At 29.5% G+C, this 26,988-nt stretch overlaps 1 protein-coding gene across 1 annotated transcript; it reads right to left on the bottom strand.

Moving 5' to 3' along the window:
- Nucleotides 1-3,305: 3,305 nt before the first annotated feature.
- LOC142319520 (uncharacterized) lies at nt 3,306-25,540 on the bottom strand. Its single transcript, XM_075356892.1, has 6 exons — nt 25,311-25,540; nt 18,880-18,982; nt 14,442-14,569; nt 12,319-12,403; nt 8,523-8,744; nt 3,306-5,997 (listed from the first exon to the last, which is right to left on the bottom strand). The coding sequence occupies exons 1-6, from the start codon at nt 25,487-25,489 to the stop codon at nt 5,938-5,940; spliced, it is 777 nt and encodes a 258-aa protein (XP_075213007.1). The 5' UTR covers nt 25,490-25,540; the 3' UTR covers nt 3,306-5,937.
- Nucleotides 25,541-26,988: the final 1,448 nt, after the last annotated feature.

Genomic DNA, 26,988 nt, shown 5'->3' on the forward strand with positions numbered 1-26,988 from the left:
TGGTTTCCTTGATGGTATGAACATACTCATTACGAGCACGTCGGTAGATCCGCAGACACTCAGCAGGCACATCATCAACGATAATCCCCGTTAGGGGGCGACGCTGGTATCTTCTCCTAGCAGACCTAACTCTTGTGCGCAGCATGCTAAGGTCAGAGGAACACTACATTTTCCTGGGTTTCCGCCTGTGTTTAACAGATGGCTCCCCAGAAGCAGCGGTCATGACGGCTGCAGGCACTCTTCGATCAGCAGATTTGCCACTACCTAAGGGTCTGTCCATTGGCTGAGTCCACAGTAGGACCCTCTCGCAGCCAGTCTTGATGGCCTGGCTGAATTGTTCAGACATCTATTCCACCTCCTCTGTGCTTCATGCACCATTCCAACCCCTGTTAAGGCAGCTGCACACTTGCTGCAGCCTGTGCTGATCCAGGCCCCTTAGGTTATAGTGACCCGAATCTGGAGCTCTTGGACCGCAACTGTAAGCCATCTCATAGGTTATAAGTCTATGATCACTTACACTGGCCTCTAGCCAGACAGTCCAACTACTTGTACACCCAAGCAGATCACCCGTCACCAAGGTGACGTCAATGTAACTTTCCCCCAGTTCGGAAGAGAAAGTCAGCGGTTGTTCTGCCTTGTTAAGCCAAGTAGAGGTTGCTACGAACTGAGCAAGACCAGCACCTCTGGAGTCAGTGAGTGGTGATCCCCAAGCGGAAGACTTGGCATTAGCGTTCAGAGCAACCAGCACTCTGATGCCTGGGAGACCTTCCAGAATCGGCCTCAACTTCGCCAACAAGTCATAGATACTCCATCCAAGCTGGAAGTATCCCGATACCAGTACAACATCGAGTGTACCCATCGTAACTAGTATGATGGTGAATTGCTCAACAACAACAATGCAGGTTTAACTGTCCCAGGCGCAAGCGTTCGATATGGTGACGACCTTCCTCCAATTCAGGAGTCGCCATACGCCATACTGTTTACGATCTTCGCTCAGGCTATGTCATGCAATCTGCATTGTTTGCCCCCGACCCAGCGTCCAGCATCTAAGCCTTTCACAAAGGCACAGGGGGCGCACTTTGCAGGCGTGGTCTTATTAAGGCAGTTAACTGCCCTGTGCTCAAAGCCTTCACATTTGAAGCACCAGGGTAGTTCTGTATGGTCGACAACCTTGCAAGAGGTCCCAAGGAACAGCCGACCACCGGCCACCAAAACCTGCCGGATCTTTGACAAGGTCTCAATTATTCAGTGGCTCTTCGGGGCCTTTCTTTTCTCTGACTCTTATCTTTCTGAATGTTCCTTGATGGTTGCTGAACTGGCATTGAAAAATGAAAACCTACAGGGCGCAAACCAAGCCCTTGATTCAGTAGTTTCTCGACTGTCAGGCAAGGCGGAACAGGTGGTGGAAGGAGTTAAGATCTTCATACCAGAAACGGGGAGGGTCCTTGGCAAGATCCATAGTTCACTGAAATGGGTGTAGAAGAAGGTAAAAAAACCTGTCTCCTTCGTTGCGGTAACAGCCATGCCAGGGCCTAAATGGGTAAATCCCCTGCCTCCAGTCCGGGCGCAAGCTATCAAAATTAAGCGGGCCACATCAAGGTGGTCCCTGTGATGCCGGGTACAGGGGCTTCGTCTGCGATGACGAAGCTGACCCGGGAGAAGGTCCTGGACCCGTGGGAAGAGGTTCCAATTTCCCAGGTCACAAAAACAAGGGACCGTAGAGTTGTCTTAGAGGATGTTAATGAGCAGCACGCGAAGTGGTTGCTGGAGGCAGACATTCTTAGGAAGAATGGGCTGAAGGCTCAGTTGCTGGCCGAGCAGAGGCCGCAAATATTGGTCTATGATTTGCCCAGGGGAAACAAGGGTAGAGCAGCCTGAAACTCTCAGGGCTAACATGGTCAAAATCCTTTGGTGGATATGGCTGTCGAGGACATCCTCAAGGGAACCAGGGTGGTCCAGCAGTTGGGGCGGAAAGCAAACAAGTAATGGTAAAATTATGTGCAATTAGTATTATTTATTGAAAATTTAGAAAGCTAAATTCCAGTACTAGTTTGGGATGAATTGCTGTACAAGCAACTAGCTTCTTGCTCACAATAACATTCTGTTAAGGAACACTACTTCCTCCACTATATTATAGTAGCGCCAAAACAACTTCACACACCCTAGGATGTAACTGCTTTGCATGTGTTTACACTTTCTAAACTTTGATGAATAATACAGTGTACTACAATGAAAAAAGGTAAAAGAATTTTTTCATTATATCACCTATCAGATGATAATATAGTAACAGGTGTACAGTAACAGCATGAAGAAACAGAATGGCTTTTGGAATGTTTCTTCCTCCACAAAAATGTCCATTAGCACTTATCAGATTCTCTGAAAAATGTTGAATGTAAACGCTATAGTGATTGAGAGATGATGACACTATTGTATTAAAAAATAGTGTCAATTGAGAAGCAGTCAACTCTTATGTCATTTGGTCAAGAAGTTATTCAACTGTTGACATTAGCAAAAGTTTGCAGGCAACAGCTATTGTAATACTCTGAGTGTTGATAGGGTGTAAATGTTAAATTATTAGCTGTCTTATTATTATAGACTGATATGTAGAGCATGCAAAGTTTCTTTACTTCCTATATTTTTTGAATGTTGGATGTACCAGCTTCATTCATAATTGACTTTAGTTTTAATGTTTTAACTTTGTGATTTGCTTTGCTTTGCTAATGTGATAATTATTAAAAGAAACTACTTCTGGTTTGTTAAGTACTGCTATGTGTGGTGACATAAGTATTTTATGGTGTACTGGTACATACAGAAAAGAGAAAAAACAACTATAACAAATAGATTGTGGTTTGTAACACATTTAGAACATAGAGTACAATGCAAATGATATTTTTTAAACTACAATTACTATTAAACTTTTTGCTATAAGCTATAGATACGGTCAGATAAAAATTAGTACAAATTACATATATATATTTTTTTTTTCAATTAAATATTAATTAATTCTATCAACTAGGTCAAAACATTGAAAACCAACAGATAAAAATATAATTACGTTCTTCCGTTACACTTTCTGAAAAATTTGTGTAACAGTCTCTTAATATTATTTTCAAAGTATTCTTTTTAAGGAAAAGAATAAATCTTTAAAAGAGTACATTAAAACATATACCCACTAATATTATAAGTTATAATAACTGGACATAAGAGCATTTCTATAATATAATCCCATGAAATTGCAATTAGCAATTAATGAAAAATTAAAACGCATAATGTTCTGTAAGAATGTAAATGATTAAAAATGAAAGTAGATTATTATTATATATTTACTTTAAATATAACAATAAATGTACATATGACAAATATATAAAAATAAATGTTCATGTTACATATAATATTGAAAATATCTTAACGTTTCTAAATTACAGATAAAACACATTTTTACTTTTCAATATCTATTGTATGCAGTTTTTATTTTAATATATATTTGTATAAATTACAACAGTCTTTTATATTATTAAACAATAATTCAGTACATTTTCAAGTTGTCAATCAAGCTATACATAAATTCAACATATTCACATTTAACTTAAGTGAGAAAATGAAATGTTTACTTCATTTATATAAAAATAGAATTTTTTCATATAGTTAATATTCTTTTTAATTACAAATAACATAAAAATATTATATATCCATTTTTACTAATATGGATAATCATAATATAATGACTAGGAAAAAATAACTGTAATGTATAATAATTTATATCAATAATAAGATACAAAAAATGAATATAAAAAATAAAATAACATAAAAAATAATATAAAATGCTGTATTACTCTTGAGTTAAAAAATTATGTTCCAACTGTAGCAGACCAATGACAGACATAATAGTTAACTTTTTTAATTATTAAATGCTTTTTAAATTGAAGATGAATTCTTGTGATGCCTTTTGGAAATATTAATAATGTATACTTTTGAAGAAGGAATATTTCATGATAGGAGTAAGTCCAAAATACATGTTTTTTAACAGCTGTTATTGGCAAACTAAAGTTTAGTTTATCAACTTAAGATAAACTTACAGAAATATATGACATAGCTGAATTTGACAAATTGCACAAATATGTTTTTTAAATTAACTGCAATAAATGTGTATTTATTTTATAACTTTTTAACATAGTTAAAAATGAAGTTTTAAATAAAAAGAAAGATTACTTTTTTTACACAGTTACACAGAGAACATAGCCAATGACAAATTTCAGCAGAAAAGATGACAAAGAAGACTGAAATATTTCATTTATGACTTTAGGTCTGGAAATAGCTCATTTGTAACTAGGATTAAGAATGATGCATGAAATGGTCAAACATACTTTGTGAGCTCTTAATAACAAATAAACTGATTAGACCAATGTTAATAAATAAATAATTTACCTTGTAACAAAATGTTTATAGGTAGTGAAATATACTTTTAAAGTATTCCCAAAACCTCCTGATATATACTTGGTGAAAATGCTTTTAGAGTATTGCTACACCTCCAGAAATACTTAATTAAATTACTAAAAACATAAATCAAGTATGGTACTCCATATAAATATTATGACAGGCAGAAAATGTCAAAGGTAATGGAATAACAAATAATTTGTAAACTTGGCATTGTATTAATAAAAAAATAGTTTTAAGGAAGACACCTGGTTAGATTAAAGGAAGACTCAAAATTATAATACAAAAACAAGGTAAAACAGATATAAATAGTTCCAGTCAAATGATTCTAAATGAAGACAGTGCCAGATGATAAAGTGAATTCTAAATTTTATTTTATTATCAATACCCTTTAATCACAAAACTAATTTTCATTTATAATTACTTCTGGACAGTTTAATATAAAAATATTTTTTTAAAAATATTAGTAATACAAACAATTTTCCAATTTAATTCAAAAGAAAAATAATGCGACTGAATGGAATAAAAATAGATTTAGAAGATTTTTGTTTCACTATAATTCTTCTGTTAAAACTCTGACTTTAATAATTGTACAAACTATGACACTTCTTTGGTAAATTTATGTAAACTTGAAATGAATTATAAATCTTGATATTTAACTTCTTGATAAAAAGTACACAACAAATACTTCAAATTTAATTTTAGCGTAAACAAAATCTGGCAGATGGTTAATTTTTCTACTGAAGTATGATTTTATATAATAACCATCACCCCCTAAATTTTATTACTGTAATCAATATATGCTCAGATTGCTGAACTATTACTCAACACATTTTAACATTCATAAATTATATTTAAAAATATATAATTAATTAAATCTAAGCGTGAATACATAATGTAAAATAAAACTTTCTTTAAGAACGTGCTCTATAACATTTTGTATATGATGATATTAAGTGTTTATTGGAGTAACATCTCTATTTAAGGCTAAAGTTTATGTCACAAATTAAAGATAGAGCACATCAGGGCAAAATCTATTGTTATTTCATTATTTTTACTTAAGAAAATAAAACTCTGAAGGATGTTGATTAGCCATTTATTTTATATCTGTTTATATCATTGAAAAAACAATTTATGTTACAACAGAAGGGTTGTGAGATAGTTATGTCGCAAATTTATCGGTTAAGAAGCTATTAAACATGGCATAAAACAAGACTTTTCCTAATAATATATAAATATAAAATTCTATAGACCAAAAATTTGCAAGTCATAAATATTAGAATAAAATAAAAATATTAATTTATAATGAATGATTAAATATTATCAGCATTTACTGATACAAAATAAAAACCACCAGTTTTACATTCATATAATAACATAGTTTACAAATATACTAATATAATAAAAAAATACATAAAACTAAAAATATTTACTAAATTAACAATCAAAATCAAATCTTCAGTTTTCTTTTGGTTTTTCATATAATTACATTATCACAATAATTTAAATCCTGTCATAACTTGGTGAGGGCTGAAAACCACTTAAAGTAAAAATAACTCCATCCTGTAAAAATAAGAAAACAAATTAGTACAATAGCCAAATTAAACATCTCAAGTATAAAGAATCTTAACTTAGCTTCTTTTGGCACATTCAGTTAGAAAAAAACCTCAAAAATGTACTTTCTAATGGTGTTATGTTACATGTGCTCATTTTAAATGAAAAATTTTCATATGAGACAAAAGCCATATTGCACAGATTGATACTTTTGCATCTGGCTTTGGTGAGTGTAATTCTTATACCTCCTTAGTGTCCAACTGTACATGTACTCAGCATAGAATTTGTTTATGGTAGTTTTATAGCAAATCTGTATAAAACCTTTCTAGCCCAGAACAAAGCTTTCGTCAAACGCACTTTCTTCTGACTTCACGTTTTTAACGAGCAAAAACTAAGTTACTCCTTTGATGATTTTTTAATTAGTACTTAAGAGATGCAGTTGTTTTTTTGGAAAGAATGTAACAATTTAAATTTCAAAATATAATAAAATAAGACTCTGTATTGAAAGACCCACTAAGGACATCTGTAACTAACAGCTGATTTTTACACGGTATATACATATATAAAGTTGATTATTAAATAAACAAAATAAATTGATAAATTATGCAGAAAAAGGCAATCCACATTACAATTACAGTAATAGTAGAATACAGCTCACTGGTGATAATTTGTGACAGACTTATTAATTTTATTCAAGCAATTTAAAAATCAAGAATATTTTAAATCTGAAATTTTTTATTTAATATTTTTATACATTCAATCAATATATTTATACATTCAATAGGTAGCAGGATTTACTGTTTCTATTCATGTATAATGTGTGCCAAATTTAAACTACTTACACAATGTTCATTAGAAATCTACCTTTGGAGTAAGCAAAGCATACATCTATTGGATGATAAATCTTCCTCAATATGACAATATGATTAACAAAAGGACACGTTTAGTTTATATACATTTATGTTTATCAAATATACACAATTGTAAATAATGTGATATATCAAATATTTATTTTGAATCTTAAGAAACAGGTGTTATTTTACACAATAATTCATTTTACATCATCGTATAAATATTAAATTTAGTTGATCATCAGCTTGTAGTTACTGAAGTAAATTAAAAAAAAAAATACTCAGAAGTATCAAACTTTAAATAAATAAACTTAACAAATATGAGAGGTTATCTCTAAAGTAAAGACCATTTTAATGTAAACAAATTTATTCTGAAAACTTTATAAATACTTTTTATTTCTCTTTAAGTACATATCTTATACTACTTCTCTATATAATCGCCACATGAATTAAGACATTTATTGTAGCGATACATCAGCTTTAATACATTCTTGTTGTATTCTTCTGCTGCCAGTCCATTTAGCCACTGATAAACAGCATTTTTAAGTTTGCCACCTGCGAATTGCTTACCATTCATAAATTCTTTCAATTTCCCAAAGAAATAGTAATCAGAAGGAGCTAAGTCTGTACTATATGGTGGATGATTGTAAATTTTCCATCCAAATGTTCTCAAGTAAATCATTGGACCCACATCATGTGGACGTGCATTAACAGCAGCAGAATGATGCTGTTGGTCAGCCGCCCATGTTGCCGATTTTGAATGGCACTAACCTATGTAGAGTTTCACAGTAGGCTTCTGCATTTATAGTTGTTCCACATGGTATGAAATCAATCAGCAGTATGCCAAACTGAACCCAAAAGACTTTGGCCATCAGCTTGTGGCTATAGCTTGATCTTTGTTGGTCTGGTATCCTGAATCACCAGATTCAGGATGATATGATTCACTTGACTGCCGTTTTCTCTCTGGTGTGTAATACGAAATCCATGTTTCATCGCCGGTAGATTGAATTATGGAACTCATCACCTTTTTCGGTGTAGCGCATCAAGCATTCCAAAGCAGATCCCATTCAGTTTTTTTGTGACTTTCCATTAAGACCTGCAGCACCCAACATGCAAAATTTTTTCTGAAGCCTAAATGGCCGTGAACAATGTGACCGATAACAGCTCTTGAAACATCAGGAAAAAGAAGGGCAGGTCGGAAATAGTTGAGCGACAATTTTTTTTGATTTCATCATTGTTGTGTTTCAACAAGTCCTCGATGATTATCAAGGGCCTCCCCAAATGTTCTTCATCATGCACATTAATTCTATTATTTCTAAACCTTTAACGCCATTTTCCGATGTTTCTTTCATTCATTATATTATCACTGTACACACCAACCAACTGCCTATGAATTTCAGCCGGCTTAACATTTTGATGGTTTAAAAAACCTATAATTTCACAGTTGGTGGCAATATTGATTTACCTATTCATTTTATAATATAATCAAAGATACTACAACACGACAACTTACAGACAACAATGCAGTGTGCACATTACTAGTGTGGCAATGAATGACAGGTTCACCAACTTTAAGGAGAGAAATTTCCCAGTGGTCTTTACTTTAGATATCCCTCATAATTATAAAAAATATATCTCATCACAAAATTTATAAGTGACAAATTTATAAAAGTGAAAACTTACTCTGACTAAATATGGAAGATCGGCCCAGAATTCATAATTTGGTATCATTTCTTTTCCTTCAGCACCACGAATCAATTTTAATGTTAGAATTCCACCACCAAAGTATGTAGCCGATAACACAATAAATATCAACACTAATAAACTACCGCCTGATAACCCTGATTCATGAGCATCAGCCAATATATACGTAATACAAGTTTCAGGAGAAGTTAATACAATCACCTGAAACATGTTTTAAGATTTTAAAATTAAAATAATATTGTAACATGCTGAAATTAATAGATTAGAATACAGTAGGTCATAAATCAAAAGAATTAATGAAATAAAAGAATTTAAATATTTCACTGAACGTAGTTACTTTCCTCAGAATACTATCTCACAACAGTATAAAACAAATCACTGCATGGAACTGGTCTGAAGAAAATCCAGAATGAACATTACTCCACAGGGCAATGTACAACAGAAAAAAAAATCCTATTAAAATTTCATTTTGAGACATCTTTATTTTGATCCAAAACCCTCTTGTAGTATTACAGAACTGCTGATCAACAATGATAAAATTCAAGTAATTAATTTATAGGCTCAAATACAGGGACGTACATGCTAGACTTTCTTTCAGATGGACGTGTAGCTTTTCATTAGTGGGTCTTCTTTGTTAATGGTATTTTTCTTGAAGCGATTAATACACCATTTAGTACAATGTCAAAAAGAACTTTAAAGAAGATTTCATTATGATGATTTAAACCATATGAAATAATTTTCGTAACTTTCATGGTAAAAAAATAACTTGCATGTAATAAAAAAATAATTTGCACATTTAGATATTTTATATTTGCTTGGTCTCATTAACAAATATGTATTATATAAACATATTGATACATATTATATATAAAACCAGCTGAGACTGTTATAACTTACTGCTTATCACATCGTTCATTTATGTTGTATTCTGAGTAACGTATAGATTTGTGTTCAAATAATAAAAAAATTGTAATTACCAAAGAATATAAAATAAAAATATTTTTGATATCATTTGAATGAGATAGATTAAGTAGTCATCAATAAAAAACAAATAATAATAAAAGAACATAAAAATATTATTTAATGGAATCAATACAGTCCTTATCATCCTACTATACATCATGACCCTAACCCTATACAGCTAGGTAGTTGTAATAGGAGATTTCATTAACATTAAACACTAATATTAATTTGCTTGCTGAACAAAATTAGATGTTATACGCCCTCAATTCAGATGATGTCTTGTGCTGCAATTCCTTCAAGGGTTAAATTATATTTTCTGTCACAACACTAGACTTCCTTATTATATTAATGTTCATAATAATAGATTTGACAATTTTAATTTACTTCACAAAACAAGTTGCTTCACAAGAATCCAAGTTCTAACAGATCATAAGGTAACATTACGCCATAATGGACAATTTTTTTTTTTTCTTAATAAGTTTTCCGAGGATAATTTTTTACTTTTATTAATATTAATAATTAATAAATGTTATAAAGTAAAATAATTTCCACGTATGCTCTTGGAATAAAAAGGACACAGATGTTTGTTTGATGAGGAATGTGTAAAGATTTATTAATGGTTTCAAATATTTATATATTTTTCTTCATAATCACCATTTCATTCTTAACACTTCTGATATTGTGAAACAAGCTTCTTCAAACCCACAGCATAAAATTCCGCCACCTGGGATTGTAGCCACTTTTGAACAGTTTGAACTCTTCACTTTCCTCAAATCATTGAGATGCAAGCCAGTTTTTGAGAAATAGGAAAAGAAGATGTAGATGAAGAAAAAGTCACTGGGGACAAGATCAGGACTGTAGGGGAGATGATAAAAAAATCTCCCATCCAAAGTTTTGAATTTCTGTTGTGGATGCAGCTATGTATGGACATGGGTTATCAAGAAAAACAACAATTCCTGATCTCAGCATTCCCCATTGTTGGTTTTGAATGGCAACACCGTTTAGAAATTGTCTCACACAGTAGACTTGTCACGTGATGGATGTTCCATGTTCCATGAAATCAAAAGCAACCCCTTTACTCCAAGAATACAGTTGCCATGATTTTCCTTTGAGACTGGGTTCACTTGAAATTTTAAGTTTAGAAGAACGAGAATGATGCTAATGCATGGACTGTTATTTCATGTCAGCATTGATGTACAAAATCCATGTTTTATCACCAATGGCAATATGATGAAAAATTGTATCTCCCTCGTGGTTAAAAGTGGTTGAGAAAGATATGAACAGATGTCATTCTGTGATCTTCACAGAATGACATTGAAAATTCTATTGAAATTTTACTAATCATAAATCAAGGATTTTCTCTTACTTTTGCATTCACATAGATTGTCAGTCCAGACACTAGACCTGCCACTTGCTCTGTTCTTGTCAACATCAGAACCAGTCTTCCTTAAAAGCTCACTACACCATTGCCTCACTTTTCCTTCACTTATTGTGGTAGACCCATATGTTTCACACAACAGACACTGAATTTCAGCAACATTATGTCCTCTAGCATCTAGAAATCTAATCAATGATTCAATTTCATAACTGGCAGGATTTATTACCGCACTCTTTTAACACACAGTCTTGCAAAGGCAAACGGAAATGAATTGACGGCAGTGTGGTGGTTACTTGCCCAACTGACCAATTAAAGCTACTGTATGAACCAGTGTTGCCAATTATTATTTATTACTCATCGGCCCTTACTTTTTAACTGTGCCTTGCACTTTTCAGATTTTGCTTATTTTCTATATATCCATTCTTACCAGTCTGATAACAAACAGTGTATACCATTTTTTTTTCAGTGTGACTTCAGAGATCAGAGTATGGGATGTAAAAATACTAATATTCCAAAAGTGTGTTTTTTGCACATCACAATAAGAACAAATTTCATGTAAAGATCCAGCAAAACTTAAATTCAATCTGTCTATTTCTGTTTAATTAGAAATTCATACCTCAAGAATTAATTTAAGTAAGTTATAAAAAATTGAAGTACATGTTTAGTTCTCTACACAAAAAAAAAATAAATAACTAAGAGAACTGAACCACTGAAACATGAAAATGACAATATAATTTCTCAAATCATTAATTTCTATCAAAATTATTATGTTAATTCTTAAAATTTATTTCACTTTAAGATAAGTTTTCTTATTAAAAAATTCCTGCCTAATATTTTGAACAACATTTTTTGAACAAAAGAGAAAAATTTCATCTTCAATCAAATATTTATGATTTTTTGCTATTAATGTATAATTTTACTAAAATAAAGCTTCTTGGTTCCATTTACGGTAACCAAAAATTAAGATAAATTGTATGTTTATGGAAAGAGTTAAAAAATTATAATCTTCAGAATCATAACTTCCTGTTTAAATAGTTTCTTCATGAGTTCTTTCTTCTAGATTATTCCAGGTTGGGTCTGTAGTACATCTGAGTTTCCTATTTAAGTAATATGACATTGAAATTTTAGAAAACCAAAAGGCACTTGATGACTTATCATAAAATTTCAGTGCTTCTGGTTTACAATTAATTATATTTTCTTATTTTACAATCTACTTAATAATAATAATCTTATTTAACAATAATTAATTTAAATAATCTTATTTTAACAATAATTCAGCATAGTTCTACCTTTGTATAAAATTTTAGTGCAATTATCTTATAATAATAATAGCAGTATTATACTTCTGTACATAAACAGTATACAAACTGCAAAACAGTAAATGTTTATTTACTAACAAAGAAAGAAATGCATAAAATAACCTTTCATACTTACATAATTACCAGCATTTTCAGTAGCTTCTAAGCTTGGTGCATCATTTGGGTTTTCACTGCATTTAAAAGTTACAGTAGCAGTTGGTCTGAAACAAACAAAAAAAAATAATAAAATAAAAAAAACGTGGTTGTGAGATGCTGGAAATGACAGTTCCAACAGCGTCCAGAGGTGATATTTTCTGAAATTGTTACAAAAAATTTTTTTAGTAATTTTGGGTCCAATTTCATGAGTTAAAAGCCAAAAAAGCAAAACTTCTGAGCTCAATAAGCATTTCCATCATAGTTTTTTATTATAACTAAATAAATAAATAAACATAGAATATAATTTTTATTTTAAATTCAACAATTAAAAGCAATAATATACGAATAAAAAAAGGTTAGTTTAAATAATAAATAAAATAAACTTTGTAAAATGCATTAAGTATACAATGGCAAGGTGAAGCTTACAGCACTGAAAGCAAACTTATTGAAAAGCAATTACTAAAATTACTTAACACCAAATTAGCATATTAAAAAATAAATATTTCGTTACTTATACTTTTGTTTTATTAATAATTAGATACATATTAATATGTACTGTAAAGTGTAAGCCTATATTTTTTTCACAATCTCAAGGAAAGCAAGTGGTAACAAAATTGTAACCCAGTAAATTAACAAATTCATCCATTTGATATTATTCCTCCATGATATTAAATAAACAGGAATATAGTTCTAAAATAATATTTAAAAAAAATGAAGTGTGTAAAGGATTAAAATTCTTTCCAAATTTTTTATATAAATGAAAATAAAATCAGTTTCTACTTCCCATTAAGATCTCCACGGAAGAATGCTGTAATTGATTGATCTACAAAGATTTGACAATCGATTTCAAGCATTGTTTGCAAGATCAAGAATGGAAACTGATGTGATAGCTAATGAACAATACCAATTATAGCCCAAAAAATAATTAAAAAAAAGAGCTTTTTAACAAATTTTTTTGCAAAATAGTATTGGGAGAATAACAAAACATAGTGAACAAGAAAAACAGACTAATCAATGACTTTTGTTTTGCAGGTATTTGAATTTTTAACGTTCAAAGACTGTAAAAATTATCATATACTATCCCAAGACACTTTAGAACTCCAAATACAGAATGTTGAGATTAAATTTTTTAGCCAAATCAAGTGTTGTGTTAAATGATTTAGTGTTTTTATCACCCAACCAACCAGAACTGCACATGTACCTCTGCCGCTTTTATCAATAATATTTTTACCAAAGATAATCTTCAAGCTTTTTGTCTAGATGACAGCCATTAAGAAGTTAATTTTTGAGAGTAAAGCAGGATAAAATATAGATAGAGTTTCTTTACTTCCATTAAAAGGTTACACAACAAACGTGGGACAAAAACTTTAAAATTTTATTTTTTAAAAAAGTATTTCACTATTAATATTGATAAAAAATATAACTGTTTTCTTTATGGTTAACTTTTCAAAATACTTTTAATGCATCAAATTTAAGAAAAATGCATGTGCTAGTACAGAAATTATTAAATCTAAGTGTGCCCATGTGATTACTGTAAGATGACTTTTTTTTCAAAACTCTTTTTAAGTTACAACATAGCCTGCCAGATGACAAAATAATATTTAAGTTATAATACTCTTGGACAGCTGCAAATGGTAAGCAAAAGCTAAAAATCCCAAAGTAAAATTTTGATAAACTACTGGTATCATACACACCTGTTTTTACACAAATGACACAGATTTCTTTTTTTGATTTCCAAATCTGCTTACCTCTATCAAGTTCAGGATAATATAGTGAATGTCGTACATTCAAAGAGAAGTTCAAGCAAAATGTTGCCACTTTTTTAATTATAGGCGATTCAACATTTAACAGTTGCTTATGTAACCCATTAGACCACACTTTTAATAATAGAAATAATTTAATTGAAACTTTAAAAATTTGTATTTAAAATAACAAGAACATTATAACATTGAGTTCTCTTTAAATCTTACTTACTGTAACACTCTTAAATACTGAAAATAAAAAATTAATCAGCTACCACTCAAGAATAAATAAAATAAAGAGTCAGTTAACCACATTAAGTCTCTCAAAGTTATCAAAAAAAATAAATACACAAAACAGTACCTATTATTTACTTGAAAATGTAAGGAAATTGGTTCTGATGCTTTTGTAGAAGAGAATTTTCCATCACTGGCTTTACCTAGGTTTACGTAAGATGTCTCATTCACAGTTTGATTATTCCGAAGGCATACCTAAATAAGAAAACCATGTGAAAAAACATTAAAATAAATAAAGAACTTTCTTTATAAAAATAAATTCATTTTCTGATTACATAAAATGGATGAAAATATAGGAAAAGTTAACAAAAGCATTTCTTATGAAAGGTAATGTCAATTTAAGTACATCTTTTAGGAAAATTGTTTTACTCTAAAAGCAACTCAGTCCAATTTTGGGCTGCCTTGAATTAACAGATGCAACAAAAAATTACTTTTTTGTGTGGACATTTGTGTGACATTGTGTGGTGACTTGGGGTAGAGTTCATGACAGTTGTTTATAGTTGTTCTCCTTTTACAATTTGTAGACGATTACCTAGAATTACTCAGACTACTGTGATTCTGAGTCACTTTGGGTCATGATATTTCAGAGCTATCCTAAAGCCAATCAGTGCAACGTAACCATTGAGTTAATGTAACCTTTGAGTTAACACTCTAAGGATTACTAGAAAGTCCAGAATTTGTAATTTTTTGTATTTTTAAAAATTAAAAAAAAACCTGGAATTATTTTTAAATTACATTTTTGCTTTAATTTTTATCACCACTTCCAATTTTTTGCTACTGTTATAAAAAACGTATTCAAGGTTTCTACAATTTCATGTGAACCTGTGATTTCTAGTTTGATAAAATGTTTAATGGTTAACAAAACAATCATGTATTGATACAAAAGAACATGTTACTTGTTAAGTAGTGCTACTGTCATAATTAGGGAAAATAATGTAGAAGCAGAAGTAAAAATTACTATATAAGTTGTTTTAGCTTGTTCTGGAATACTATCACTTTTAATTCTACTGTTTTTGGTTGTAATTTTATTGAAAGGAGAAGTTGATGTAATCTTTGTTACTGTCTTAAGCTTCTGATGTACAAATTTCAAGTAAAAGATTGAAGTTTTTCTCAAGTGGACTGACTACTATGGTAATAAGCCAAGGGGAAACAGTACTTTGACAGAGAAATAGCCTCTCTAGAGTGGCTTTGGATTTTCCAATCCATTAAAAATTTTACTAGGCTGTCTTTAGTAGTCATAGAATACCAATTAATGTTCTGAAGCAGAATGTCATTCTACAGACAAACCAAACTATCCACCACTGGGAATAGTTAATAAATGACCTTTGATCCTGCCTTGGATCCTTGGTTAAAAAGGTGCCATCTCGCTGTGAATCTAAAATTGTTTATTACACCATCACCCAATGTTACCCTAGTCGATCCAAAAAATATTAAAAGTTCCCTCTTTAGTTTTGTTTTTTCTAGAAATATTTCTTCTGTAGCTATTATTGTTAGGAGTAGAAATCAATGGCGCTGTCTGTTTAAAATAAAATAGAAAATATACATACATTTTGGTTTTGGAGTTATAGCTTGTTTTATCAGTTTTATTTTTAATAAATTCAAAATTCTTGAGCTCTTCCCTATAATTTATTGATGTTACCTAAATAGGTTTTTTCAGAATTGAACTGTACATTTTTTTTTACAAATTGTATTTGTTTAATGTGTTGGTTTTTTGCTCAATAACTTAAGAAAATTCTTGAATATCAAACCTAAAAAATGTCTATATTATGACACTAATTCTTTTGTATTTTCCAGAAATGTTTTCAAAAATTACAGGTACAGTTCTCCTATCTTTTTTATTCAATTTTTCAGGTCAAAAACTGCCAAATTTACCCTTAATTTACATTTAGTATGGTCTCAATTTCCCTTGTAACAGAAATCAGGCCAAAATTCTTTGCAAGCTATAACTCGAAAATGAAGCATTTCTAGACCTCTTACAGGAAAGGCTTTAACTAAAAACAAAATGACAAATTATGAATGAAAATTGGTAACAAAAGAAAGAATTGTTGCAGAAAACTGATTACATAACTTTCAGATTCATTTTATCTTTATTATTATTATTATTCACTAAGTTGTAATTTGAATAATCCTGAATTGTTTATAATGTTTTTTAAAGATAAATAATGGTTAAATAAATTTACTGTGGGTAAACTAATTTGTTAAACATTATTTACATTGAAAAATGGCAGCCTTTTATTTAGTGGTAGTTTTCTACCACTTTACATAACCCATTAACAATAATTGATTAATAATTAATAATAATTATTACAGGAAAACAAGATTTAATACATTTCATGTAATTAAAATAAAGACAGATTTATTTAAATGTGAACAAAATTTAAACAACATAAAATTAAATAGGATATAGATAATTATATACCAGTTTTACTTTTAATTTCCCTTAAGTGGCCTCAATTGATGGCAATACACTGTAGGAACCAAGAATTTAATGATTATTTCAATCTTTAAAAATTCCATGCTGTTGCTACGATATATTAAAAATCTTCAACAACTCTCTACTGAAGATTTTTAACACTGAGCCCTGGTATAATTAAGCCATACGTTTTAGAATCCTCAAATGCAAAAATCTATTTAGTTGAAATCAGGTTATATTGTGGTCTTGCATGACTAATCTACCTTTCAGAAATGAAATTGTCAAAGTACTGGTGGATGATTGATATGAGGTCTGTTCAGAATTTAACCAAACTTAATTTTTTTAATCTTTATTATTAATTTTACAGATTATTGGTCCTTGTCTCCTTAAAAGTACTCATCTCCCCTATTCACACATGTTTTGATGCAGTGTTTGCACTTCGTGAAGCAGTCCTAGATAGCTTCATTTGAAATTGCCGTTAAGATTTGCTTTAATGTCATCAATAATTTCAAAACGGCGAATAAAATATCCATACCACAACATATGGTATTCAGCCGTGTTTCTGAGGTTGAGTATGTTTTACTTCAAACTAATGATGCTCCACAAAATTCAGTGACTTATTTGTAATTCACTTTCAAATACAGACTATGAAAATTCAATTATGTTTTTATAAAAATGTCACATTGAAATGAAAAAGAAACTTTATGTAATAGGCAAATTATCGAATGAAAGTTTAATCCAAAAAGTAGTGTGGACCATAGTCGTCCACACTACTTTTTACATCTTTTTTGTAAAAAAAAAAAGAATGCTAACTAATCTTAATGTACAAGTAAAGAAAAATTTTTATTATAACAATCTATTCAATAATTAATTTTCGATGTAGAAAAATAAATTATAATAAAAACAAATTTGTAAAATGTAAATAGGTGATTACTGTTACTAGTACTAACATAATCTGTACTCAATACAACTTTGTTAACAGTTGTGTATTAAATGCAGTAATAACTATCAATCAGTTGTGTATCATCATTAATAACTAAATATTTAATATTTAAGCTTATTAATTTTAATTAAATTAATTATTTCAGGTCAGTAATTTTTGTCATCAATTTTCTGGAATAACAGAGTTGTTTGAAGATCAATTTAAAAAAAAATAATGTGCAAGACTGTCTAAAACGAAAGGTTTCACAGTTTTCTTTCATTGTAAACATAAAATGTATTTTGGCAAATTAACAATTACTGATATAAGAGATCAAAAAATTAAAATGGTTGCAATTTTGAAATTATTTACACCATACTTTTTTTATTTTTTTGAGAAAGTTGGTGCAAACATATGTACCAAATATTACGATTCCATAATTCAATTTTGATATACATCCTTTTTCTTAAAAATCTTTATAATCCAAAATAGGTCTGCCAAATATTCTTTAAATTGGCAGTGATTAACTGCATGTGAGTTAATAAAGTTAATATTGGCTATGTCCATAACATTTGTGAATTTAATTGATTTACACACGTTTTGTTGGTGAATAATGCAGTGAATTATCCTGTTAGTGGTTAACAAACTTTTTAAAACTAATTAAAGTGAACCAATTTCTCATTTTACTAAAATACAATTTATAAAAACTGCTTTAACAAAAGCACTGAGTATTATAAATTTTTATTTTGTTTTGTAAAACCTAAAATTCTTACTTCACCCACTACTTGTAATATCCAAACTCTAAGGAAAATCATTAACATCATATGGTGCAACTGTTATAGTATACTATTTTTTTCTTTTAAAAAAAATTTCTTAATTATAAACACAAAATTAAACACATTTTATTTTGTTATCTTAGACACATTTTTAGATTTTTTCATCAAATGAAGTAACATCTAATAATTCCACAAAATCATGTAATTTATTTTTGGGATATGAAATTTTAAAAATTGAACTTCAGGTTGTATATCTTCTTAAGGAGATGGAGTGGTGATCTTAAGAATCCTGAACAACTGCTTAAATTTAAATAATAATTTACAAATTATTTAAATAAAAATATATGTGGGTTTAAATATATTAACTAAATAAAATTAAATTGAATAAATTACTTACAGAAACACCAGTGTAACATTCATTTGTACTACTGTTGTTACCTATTTTAACATCAACACATGGACGATATGTAATATCTGCTGTTTCATTTACTTTAATCCAACTGAAATAAAAAAATGTAATTCAAAATTATACATTAATTAAAAAATATATTTATTTTATAATAAAATCCTGAAAATGCTTTAGTTCATACTTAAATGATGAATACGAAATGTAAAATAATCTTTTTTTTTTGCACGCCAGAAGGTGGAGGTAGATTTCACCAGTGCTAAGCAGGGGATAAAAAAGATTTCCACTTTAAAGTTAAAAAAATCTTCAAATTTGCTCAATACGACAATGGGTGCATGTGAAAAAAATTTTCACATGATTAGCATATGACAAGTACCCATCTTACAATTCCAGCAACATATTGGTGATTTCTTGCTGTAAGGGTCATATCAAAAATTGTTTCAGACAAAAGTTTTAGGTAATGTTTAGAAGACTAATGAACATTAAACTGATTCGATACTTGCCTATTAACGGAGGTATGATATCTTTTGTCTTCGAAACCCAATTTTTTTCACTCCCTGGGCAAATGGTTGGTGATATGAAACACTTTACTTACTTAGATAAGTTTTAGGCCCTTATCTAAACAATAGTAGGAACTTTAAACGAATTCAATATTTTACTTAATAAGAAAGTTGTTGTAGTGAAATTTTATTTTTTCAAAAAATCCCTCCCCCAATGGTCGGATTTTACCCATTAATGAACTCAACCGAGATTTAGGTTCATTGTATTTTATGTATCAATTTGAAAATGATTGGCGCAAAATTAATGCAGTTATTGTGTCCACAAGAAAGTGAAATATATATGTATATATAAACTTTTGAACGGACTGTGGTTATGGTGTCTGGGGGATGTGAAACACGAAGATATGTTAAACTTTTTCTAAGTCGAATGATGGTACCCATTACAGTAGGTAGCTTTCTTTCTAATGCCATAAATTTAACCAGTTGCCAAAAAGCACTAACCAGCTATATTTTTTTTAATTTTAAGAGAATCAAATTTAAAATAAAACGGGTTATTTATTCATCAAAGTCGTTTTTTTTATACCAATTAGTAAATACTTAATTTCAAAATAAAGAAAAACAGTAATTTCAGAATTTGTAAAATTCTATTAAAACAATAAAATAAACAATTTTAGTTTATTTGTGTAACATCAGATAAGTTTTCATGTACATATTTTTTATTTATTTTAATAGAACTGAGAAAATTACAATTCTGATAAGTTTTATCATGTATTTTTATCTATAATCAAAAAAACACACAAATAAATGAGTCAAATTAGATATGGATGTCTCACTTGATTCAACACTGAGATTCTTTCTATAAGTTGGTGGTCAGGAAGTTTATCAACAGAGTATTCATAATATTTTAAAACTACTATTCAGCTACAACTATAACAGGTATTTGTTTCCTTTATTTTAAATGTGACATTCATATTATTAATATATTACTTCTTTTGTTTTTTTGGCTGTGTAAAAATATTACTAGGATAAAAAAATATTTCTGAATTTTTAGTAATTGAGCAAAATAGTTTATTATATCATTTACTCATTAAAAACAAGTCTAAATTTACTGTTTCAACTATAAAACAAACCTATTCTTTTCAATAAAGCAATCCCTATAGACTTTAAAGAAGCATAAGAAAAATTTAACAATTTAAAATAATATACAATTAAGCAAATTATGTACCTCATTACTCATATGAGAAAGGAAATCCAATTTTTAAATCTTATAATTTGGTGTTAATTTCAGTTAATTATATTTATCTACCAGGGTTTTTTTTTTCAAGATCCGATCGGTCACTAAATTAAAACCACAGTGAAAATAAAAAAATTTTTACTTGTAACAAGTACTTGGGTGAATAAGAATAAGTGGAGAGGAATGTTGTCATCAGGCATTGCCTTTCTCCATGACAATTCTCGGCCGCACACTGCAGCTGTAACAAAGAAGCTCCTGCAGCGTTTTCGTTGGGAATTGTTTGATCACTCACCATACAGTCTGGACTTGGCTCCATCCGATTTTCACCTCTTTGCTCACATGAAACGCGGGCTATGAGGACAACATTTTGGCACAGACATCGAGCTGCACACCACGTAGAAATATGGCTGAAAACACAGGCGGCTCCATTCTATGACGAGGGTATTGGAAAGTTGGTACCACGCTACGACAAATGTCTAAATCAGAGTGGTGACTATGTAGAGAAATAGTGTAACTATGTAAGTACTTGTTACAAATAAAAAATTTTTTATTTTCACTGTGGTTTTAATTTCATGACCGATCGGACCTTGAAAAAAAATAATAGTCGTATATATTTAAAAGTTTTTAAAGAATTGTAAACTGCATTGCTTTAATATCATTATTTCTTACACTGTTATTATGCATATCTTTCTTAAGCTAGAAATATTTACATGAATAAATCACACCAATAATAATTAATCATTCATAACAGTTGAGGCATCCTATAATACAGTTGTAGGTTATGCAATACAAAATAAATGAATGATATACTTTCATATTTAATTTTTCATTCGATGTAAATTTCTTTAAGTAACACCCAGCTACCATTCAACTAAATAATTTAACATACTTAAACCATAACTTAATATTTTATTTATGCTAAGTCATGTTCCTGTTCATTACAATTACCTTAGACTTCAATAAAAAGTGTACTTTTTTTATTTAACTCTTACAAATGCATGACAGACATACCACAAACTCAAATTTACATCCTGATTTTTACCTTTAATTTTAACACAATTTTAGTTTGTTTTAATGACCCAAACAACTCAAATGGTATACATTTTTTTTATAACAACTTTAATTTCTCTCATGAATAAAATATGCTTTCTTCATTATCTAAAATTTTAAAAATCTTCTTTTCAAAAGTGTACCAATGTAGCCTTATTAATGTCAAGTAGATTAATCTTGTTTGAAATCATGCACCTGGTTTACCATGGCAAATATGTTTATTACAAAAAAACCCTAGAACTGGTGGTCTTTTATTGCTATTGAGGCAGTTTGTTTTAGTACACTGTGTATACATCACTTTAATACATTATAAAAAATTTTTATTACTTTAAATGACTGTATTTATATTACACAAGTTTTGTTTGCAAAATTTTTTTACAGAATATTACTCTAATACTGCAAAATTAAGGAATCTTTTTCTTTACCTTTTCCCAATTTTTTTCAATACTGGCCACAGTTGTATTCAAAATATTATAAAACTGAAATAAATAAAAGCAGTATTTTTTCTCTTTTTTCATCCAGACACATCTTTGGGAGACACTTTGTAAATGCAAATTTCAGACACACTAGGGTGTTATTATTTTTTATAATTTTCAAATTATAAACTATACATTCTAATCAGTCCGATTACTTTTACTAAATTAAAACTATTTTAAGAAATTTTTTTAAGATTTGTTAAAAAACAATGCAAAACTCTTGCAAATTTTCCAAGGTAAATTTGAATTTAAAAATATATTTTACTCGAACAAGTAAGGTTATTAATAATTAACTCTGAATATTAAATACAAGATATATTGTATCAAAAATCACAAAAGTTGTAAGAAAATACAGAATTAATGTAGAATGTAATCTATCTCTGTAGTTAGTTAGTTCTTAGATGGTGTCACTGAAACGCTATATTGAAATAAGAATAAATTAACCTTGCTAATGTTATGTTTATAATTTAAATTTTAAAAAAAATTCTATTTATTCTTAAATTAGCTCATTTATTCATTCTTTTTTGTATTTATTTTCTTAATTACAAAATTACAGAGGCAGATAGATCTGGTAGATTACAGAATTACACAGGTAGAGTGCCCGTTAGTACCAAAAATACAATACTTAATCCTAGCCAGGTTCATTATTTACAGATATTTTCTGTCTTGACACTTGTGGCAAAGTTACACTCTGTGATCACAAAGGTGTCTATGGCAGTTGATGCATCTTGTTTTTGTTTTTCTATCTTTTACAAAGAAAAGTTGCAGCGCCTCTGAAGTGCATTTCCTGCATCTAATGATGGCACTTGTTGACTATTTTGCAGTCCCAGAATTTCACAAACTGAGGTATGGACGCTGCATCTGAGTGATTAGATATTAAGTTTGGCTTTAGAAAGAAATGGTTTTATCATTGACAGAGGTAACTCCATTAAAAACTTCCTTCTTCCCATCTTTGAGTTTTCCATCCTCAAGTTGTACAGGCTCATGCCATTTATACCACTCTGGTCCATGATGCTGTACCAGCTATGTAGTGGCCAATGATCAGGAGTGGCATAATTGGTCAAATGAGTCTGTCCCTCCTTTTGTTGAGTTATAGAATAATATAACTGAAGGTTTAATAAGAACTTCGTCAATTTCTTTAATCATATGCATATTAGAAAATAACAAAACGTTCATTGTTATTTTTTGGGGAATATGAAAAGAGCATCATATCACTGTCAAATGCAAAATATGAAGTGTCTTCAGATTTTTTAGCAATAAAAGATGGTGGTATTTCAGGCTTACTGGATCTCAAAGTTCCTCCCATTGTTAGCTTTTTATCTTGTAGCATTTGACCGAACAATGGAACACAACTGAACCAATTATCTATAATTACATTATTATTTTGCCATGGATCGGTTCAAAAGTTCTTACATAAAAAAAAGGGTAGCGGTTTCTTATTAGGAGACTTAACTTCCATTAAGGTATTGCATTCGGCATGTAGAACGTTTTTCAATCATTCATCATTATTTTTAGCCCATATTTGTCAGGCTTGTTTCACACATAAACCCTGAATGGGCATCTCCCCCTAAATCCCAGAAGTTTGTCTATGATAAAGAAGTTTCAAAATTTTTTTCAAAAATAGCACAATTGGAGCAAATCTATCAGCTTATTTCCTTGCCTGCACAGTTTCTTTTTCATCAAATCTCACACAAGTTCTTAGAAATCTGAATCTGCTCGGAGGCATAGTTGCCCTGTAAATAGGAGATTCAAACGTACCACATCAAAATTCTTCTAAATTTCAATCCTCTTCATCAGTTTCTTCATAAATAGGTTGGGGTTTTCAGCAAAGTCATTCCCCCATGTAGGTTATCAACACTCTCACCACTGCAACTGTCTAAGAGAAGCTGTCTAATATCATCATTTCCTAAATCCATGCTTTAAAACTGTAATAACAAATATTCATCTAAAATGAACTGACAAATACTAGTAAAAACTGCTTACACAACAGACACACTAGGGTGTATAATATCCCAAAGCAAATGAACATGATCATTCTACGTAATCAATATTGACACTAACAAAGGTTGGATAGTGATGCCTACTGAATTTATATGGGAACCCAAATTTCCCTGTCACTAAACTTATTGAAACAGAAAAAAAAGTTAGGGTGTTAAACATCACAGTGTGTATCCCATGGGATATATATATATATATATGTATAAATAAAACAACTATTCAACAACCAACATTCAGGAATAAGCTTACTTCCAGTGGATGTATAATATCACATGAACTGTTGTATTTTTAAAAAAAAAGTAAGTTAATAATTGGTAGCAAAATTGAGATAAATTAATGAAAATTAGTGATAAAAATACTGATTATTGTAAGTAACTACATAACTGTTGTTTTACTGACATTGATATTAAAAAAAAAGAAATATTGGATGACTAAGTTACCAGCTCTTTAGAGTTAAAAGATTAATTCTATTGAGCACAATCTTAGAAAATGATTATTATATTAAATGATATTTAAATTATGACTTATGACCTTTAATCCTTATAATGAATTCATAAATTCTTGATAGTTCAATGTATTTACCTACACTAAAGTAAAAGGTATTGGAAAAACTACTAAGAACTTATTACAGTACAAGGTTAAAATAAAATTCAAAACAAACAAAATTGAAATTAAAAAACATTAGATCATTTGATAAACCAACTAATCAAATCCATATATCAAAGTTCAAAACAAGAATAAGCAATAGGTGCAATTTCAATTGCTAAAACATAGTAACTAAGCAGTGAGGAAATACATTATGGATATGAATATTTCTGGTCAATTGAATTAAAGATTTTTTGAATTAATTTAATTACAGAAAGGCCCTGGTTGCTCACTTATGTGAATGTTTTTAAAAATTATTAACAGACTTGCCGATACGGATCAATCATGATAGGATGGGGTACACTAGCAATAGGCAATGATGCACAACCTTCTTTATTATACAAACAAGAATTTCATAACCTTAATACATGCACATAACCTCAACCGAAGAAAATATATTACTGTTATTTTAACAGCAATCATCTTTCTGAAATAAAATTACAATTATTAAGCTTTAAACGGGAAAATACAATAACGAAAACAGGTGTTCGAAACTGACAATTATTACGTAATTCATACCCAAAATCCCGGTTGATAAGTTTAGTAAGGTCTAAAGCACTTCCATTCGGAAAAATACACTGGCATGATCCATTCGGTTTGCAAGGACGTTCTTTTTTTTTTAAAGATGAAGTTAAACTAATATTACACGCTATAACCAGAAGAACCACAAAACATTCTAATAAGTATTTCTCCCTCATTTTGCGCACAATAATACAACATCGTGTTGACAGGATCTCCAACCCAACAACGATGTTGGATTATCAGACGTTAATAAATTTACTTATTGCAAACATTAATAACATAACTGTTTAAAACCATAAAAGAGGATAATCTTTATTTTTGTACAAACCAAAACTGCTCATCTGACATCATAGTACTATTTTATTAATTCTATGGGGCACTGAAATTTCACGACTTTCCATCAATAAATAATCGAGTTATCAATGGAATTTCTTTCCTTATTAGACAAAAATGTAACGAACAATCTGTATTTTACAACTTCCGTTTATATCTTTTTCGCGTATGGTTCAATATTCGAAGAGTTGAAATATAAATTATTCTCAAACTGTACTCGAAATCTAATGTAGCTAGAACACGAAATATATTTCGTAGTTACATTAAAAAAAAAAAAAACACGTTACTTTACCTTACCACAATTCATTGTATGCACATGTATTTTAAACTTTCCGAAAACTTTTGTTATTCTGGGTCAACCTCATGGAAGAGCAGTAACATTTTAATCTTTAATCTGAAAGTATATAAAGCTCGAATCTCAGTCATTTTTCATGCACTAAATTTTCATAATAAATTATCTTGTACTTGGTTGAGGGAAAGTCAAAAATCATGAAAACCATTGAAAATAAACTAGGGAAGTGACAAAAAAAAATATTCTTTTGACATTAGAATACATTTGGAGCATGTAGGCAGACTTATTAGTTGTTAAATTGTGTAGACTAACATCAGGTATCACTTTCATTCATAAAAAAATTATCAATTAATTTAAAAGGGGGTTGTTCTAAGTTAAATTAAAAATATTATTTTTATTTTCACAATTTTAACTGATGAAAACTGTATCAATTTCATAAGAGCTTCTGTTTTATAACACTTCTCAAAAGTAACTTTTAATATTCTAAACATAAAATGACTTAAAATACTATATAGAAAATAAAAAAAAAAATCTGAAATTTTACTAGAATAAATCTAAGGTTAATTCAAAGAATATTGGTTTTTTTGCTCTAATTTAACATAATTTTTGTATATGATTAAAATATAATTTACAATTCAACATTAAAAAGGTACTTTTATAAAATAAAATTTGTTTATGTCTCACTAAAGATTTGAAAATATTGTTTCCCAAGATTGATTCACAACTTCAATGCAGTTAATTCCTCAATGGTATAGCAGATTGACACTTTTAAGTTAATATAATGAATGAATCAATAATTTATGTGATAGAAAATAATCTGATACTCCATTTAATAGTCAAATGCCACTTTGGACTATAATCCGCTAGTAAAATTCTTTACTTTGCATATTCTTTTAATCCATTTACAGAACTTTCATCACTTCTACCTAGATGTATGAATAAATGAGGCAAACATTTCATAATATTTTTTACATCTACAGGAAATTTATAATTACATTGTGAATAAAATCATTTCAATTTTCTTGTCAACATTTTAAGTTCAAAATTTAT

The sequence above is a fragment of the Lycorma delicatula genome, chromosome 2, assembly GCF_047948215.1.
Source record: "Lycorma delicatula isolate Av1 chromosome 2, ASM4794821v1, whole genome shotgun sequence".
NCBI lineage: Eukaryota > Metazoa > Arthropoda > Insecta > Hemiptera > Fulgoridae > Lycorma > Lycorma delicatula.

Bases quoted from the DNA above. Each gene is read 5' to 3' on its own strand.
- LOC142319520 (XM_075356892.1), bottom strand. From the start codon at position 25,489: ATGAGGGAGAAATACTTATTAGAATGTTTTGTGGTTCTTCTGGTTATA. The intron at 14,570-18,879 runs GTAAGTAATTTA...TTTCTTATTTAG, and splicing joins AATGTTACACTGGTGTTTCT to GTATGCCTTCGGAATAATCA. The intron at 8,745-12,318 runs GTAAGTATGAAA...AACATGTTTCAG, and splicing joins CTGAAAATGCTGGTAATTAT to GTGATTGTATTAACTTCTCC.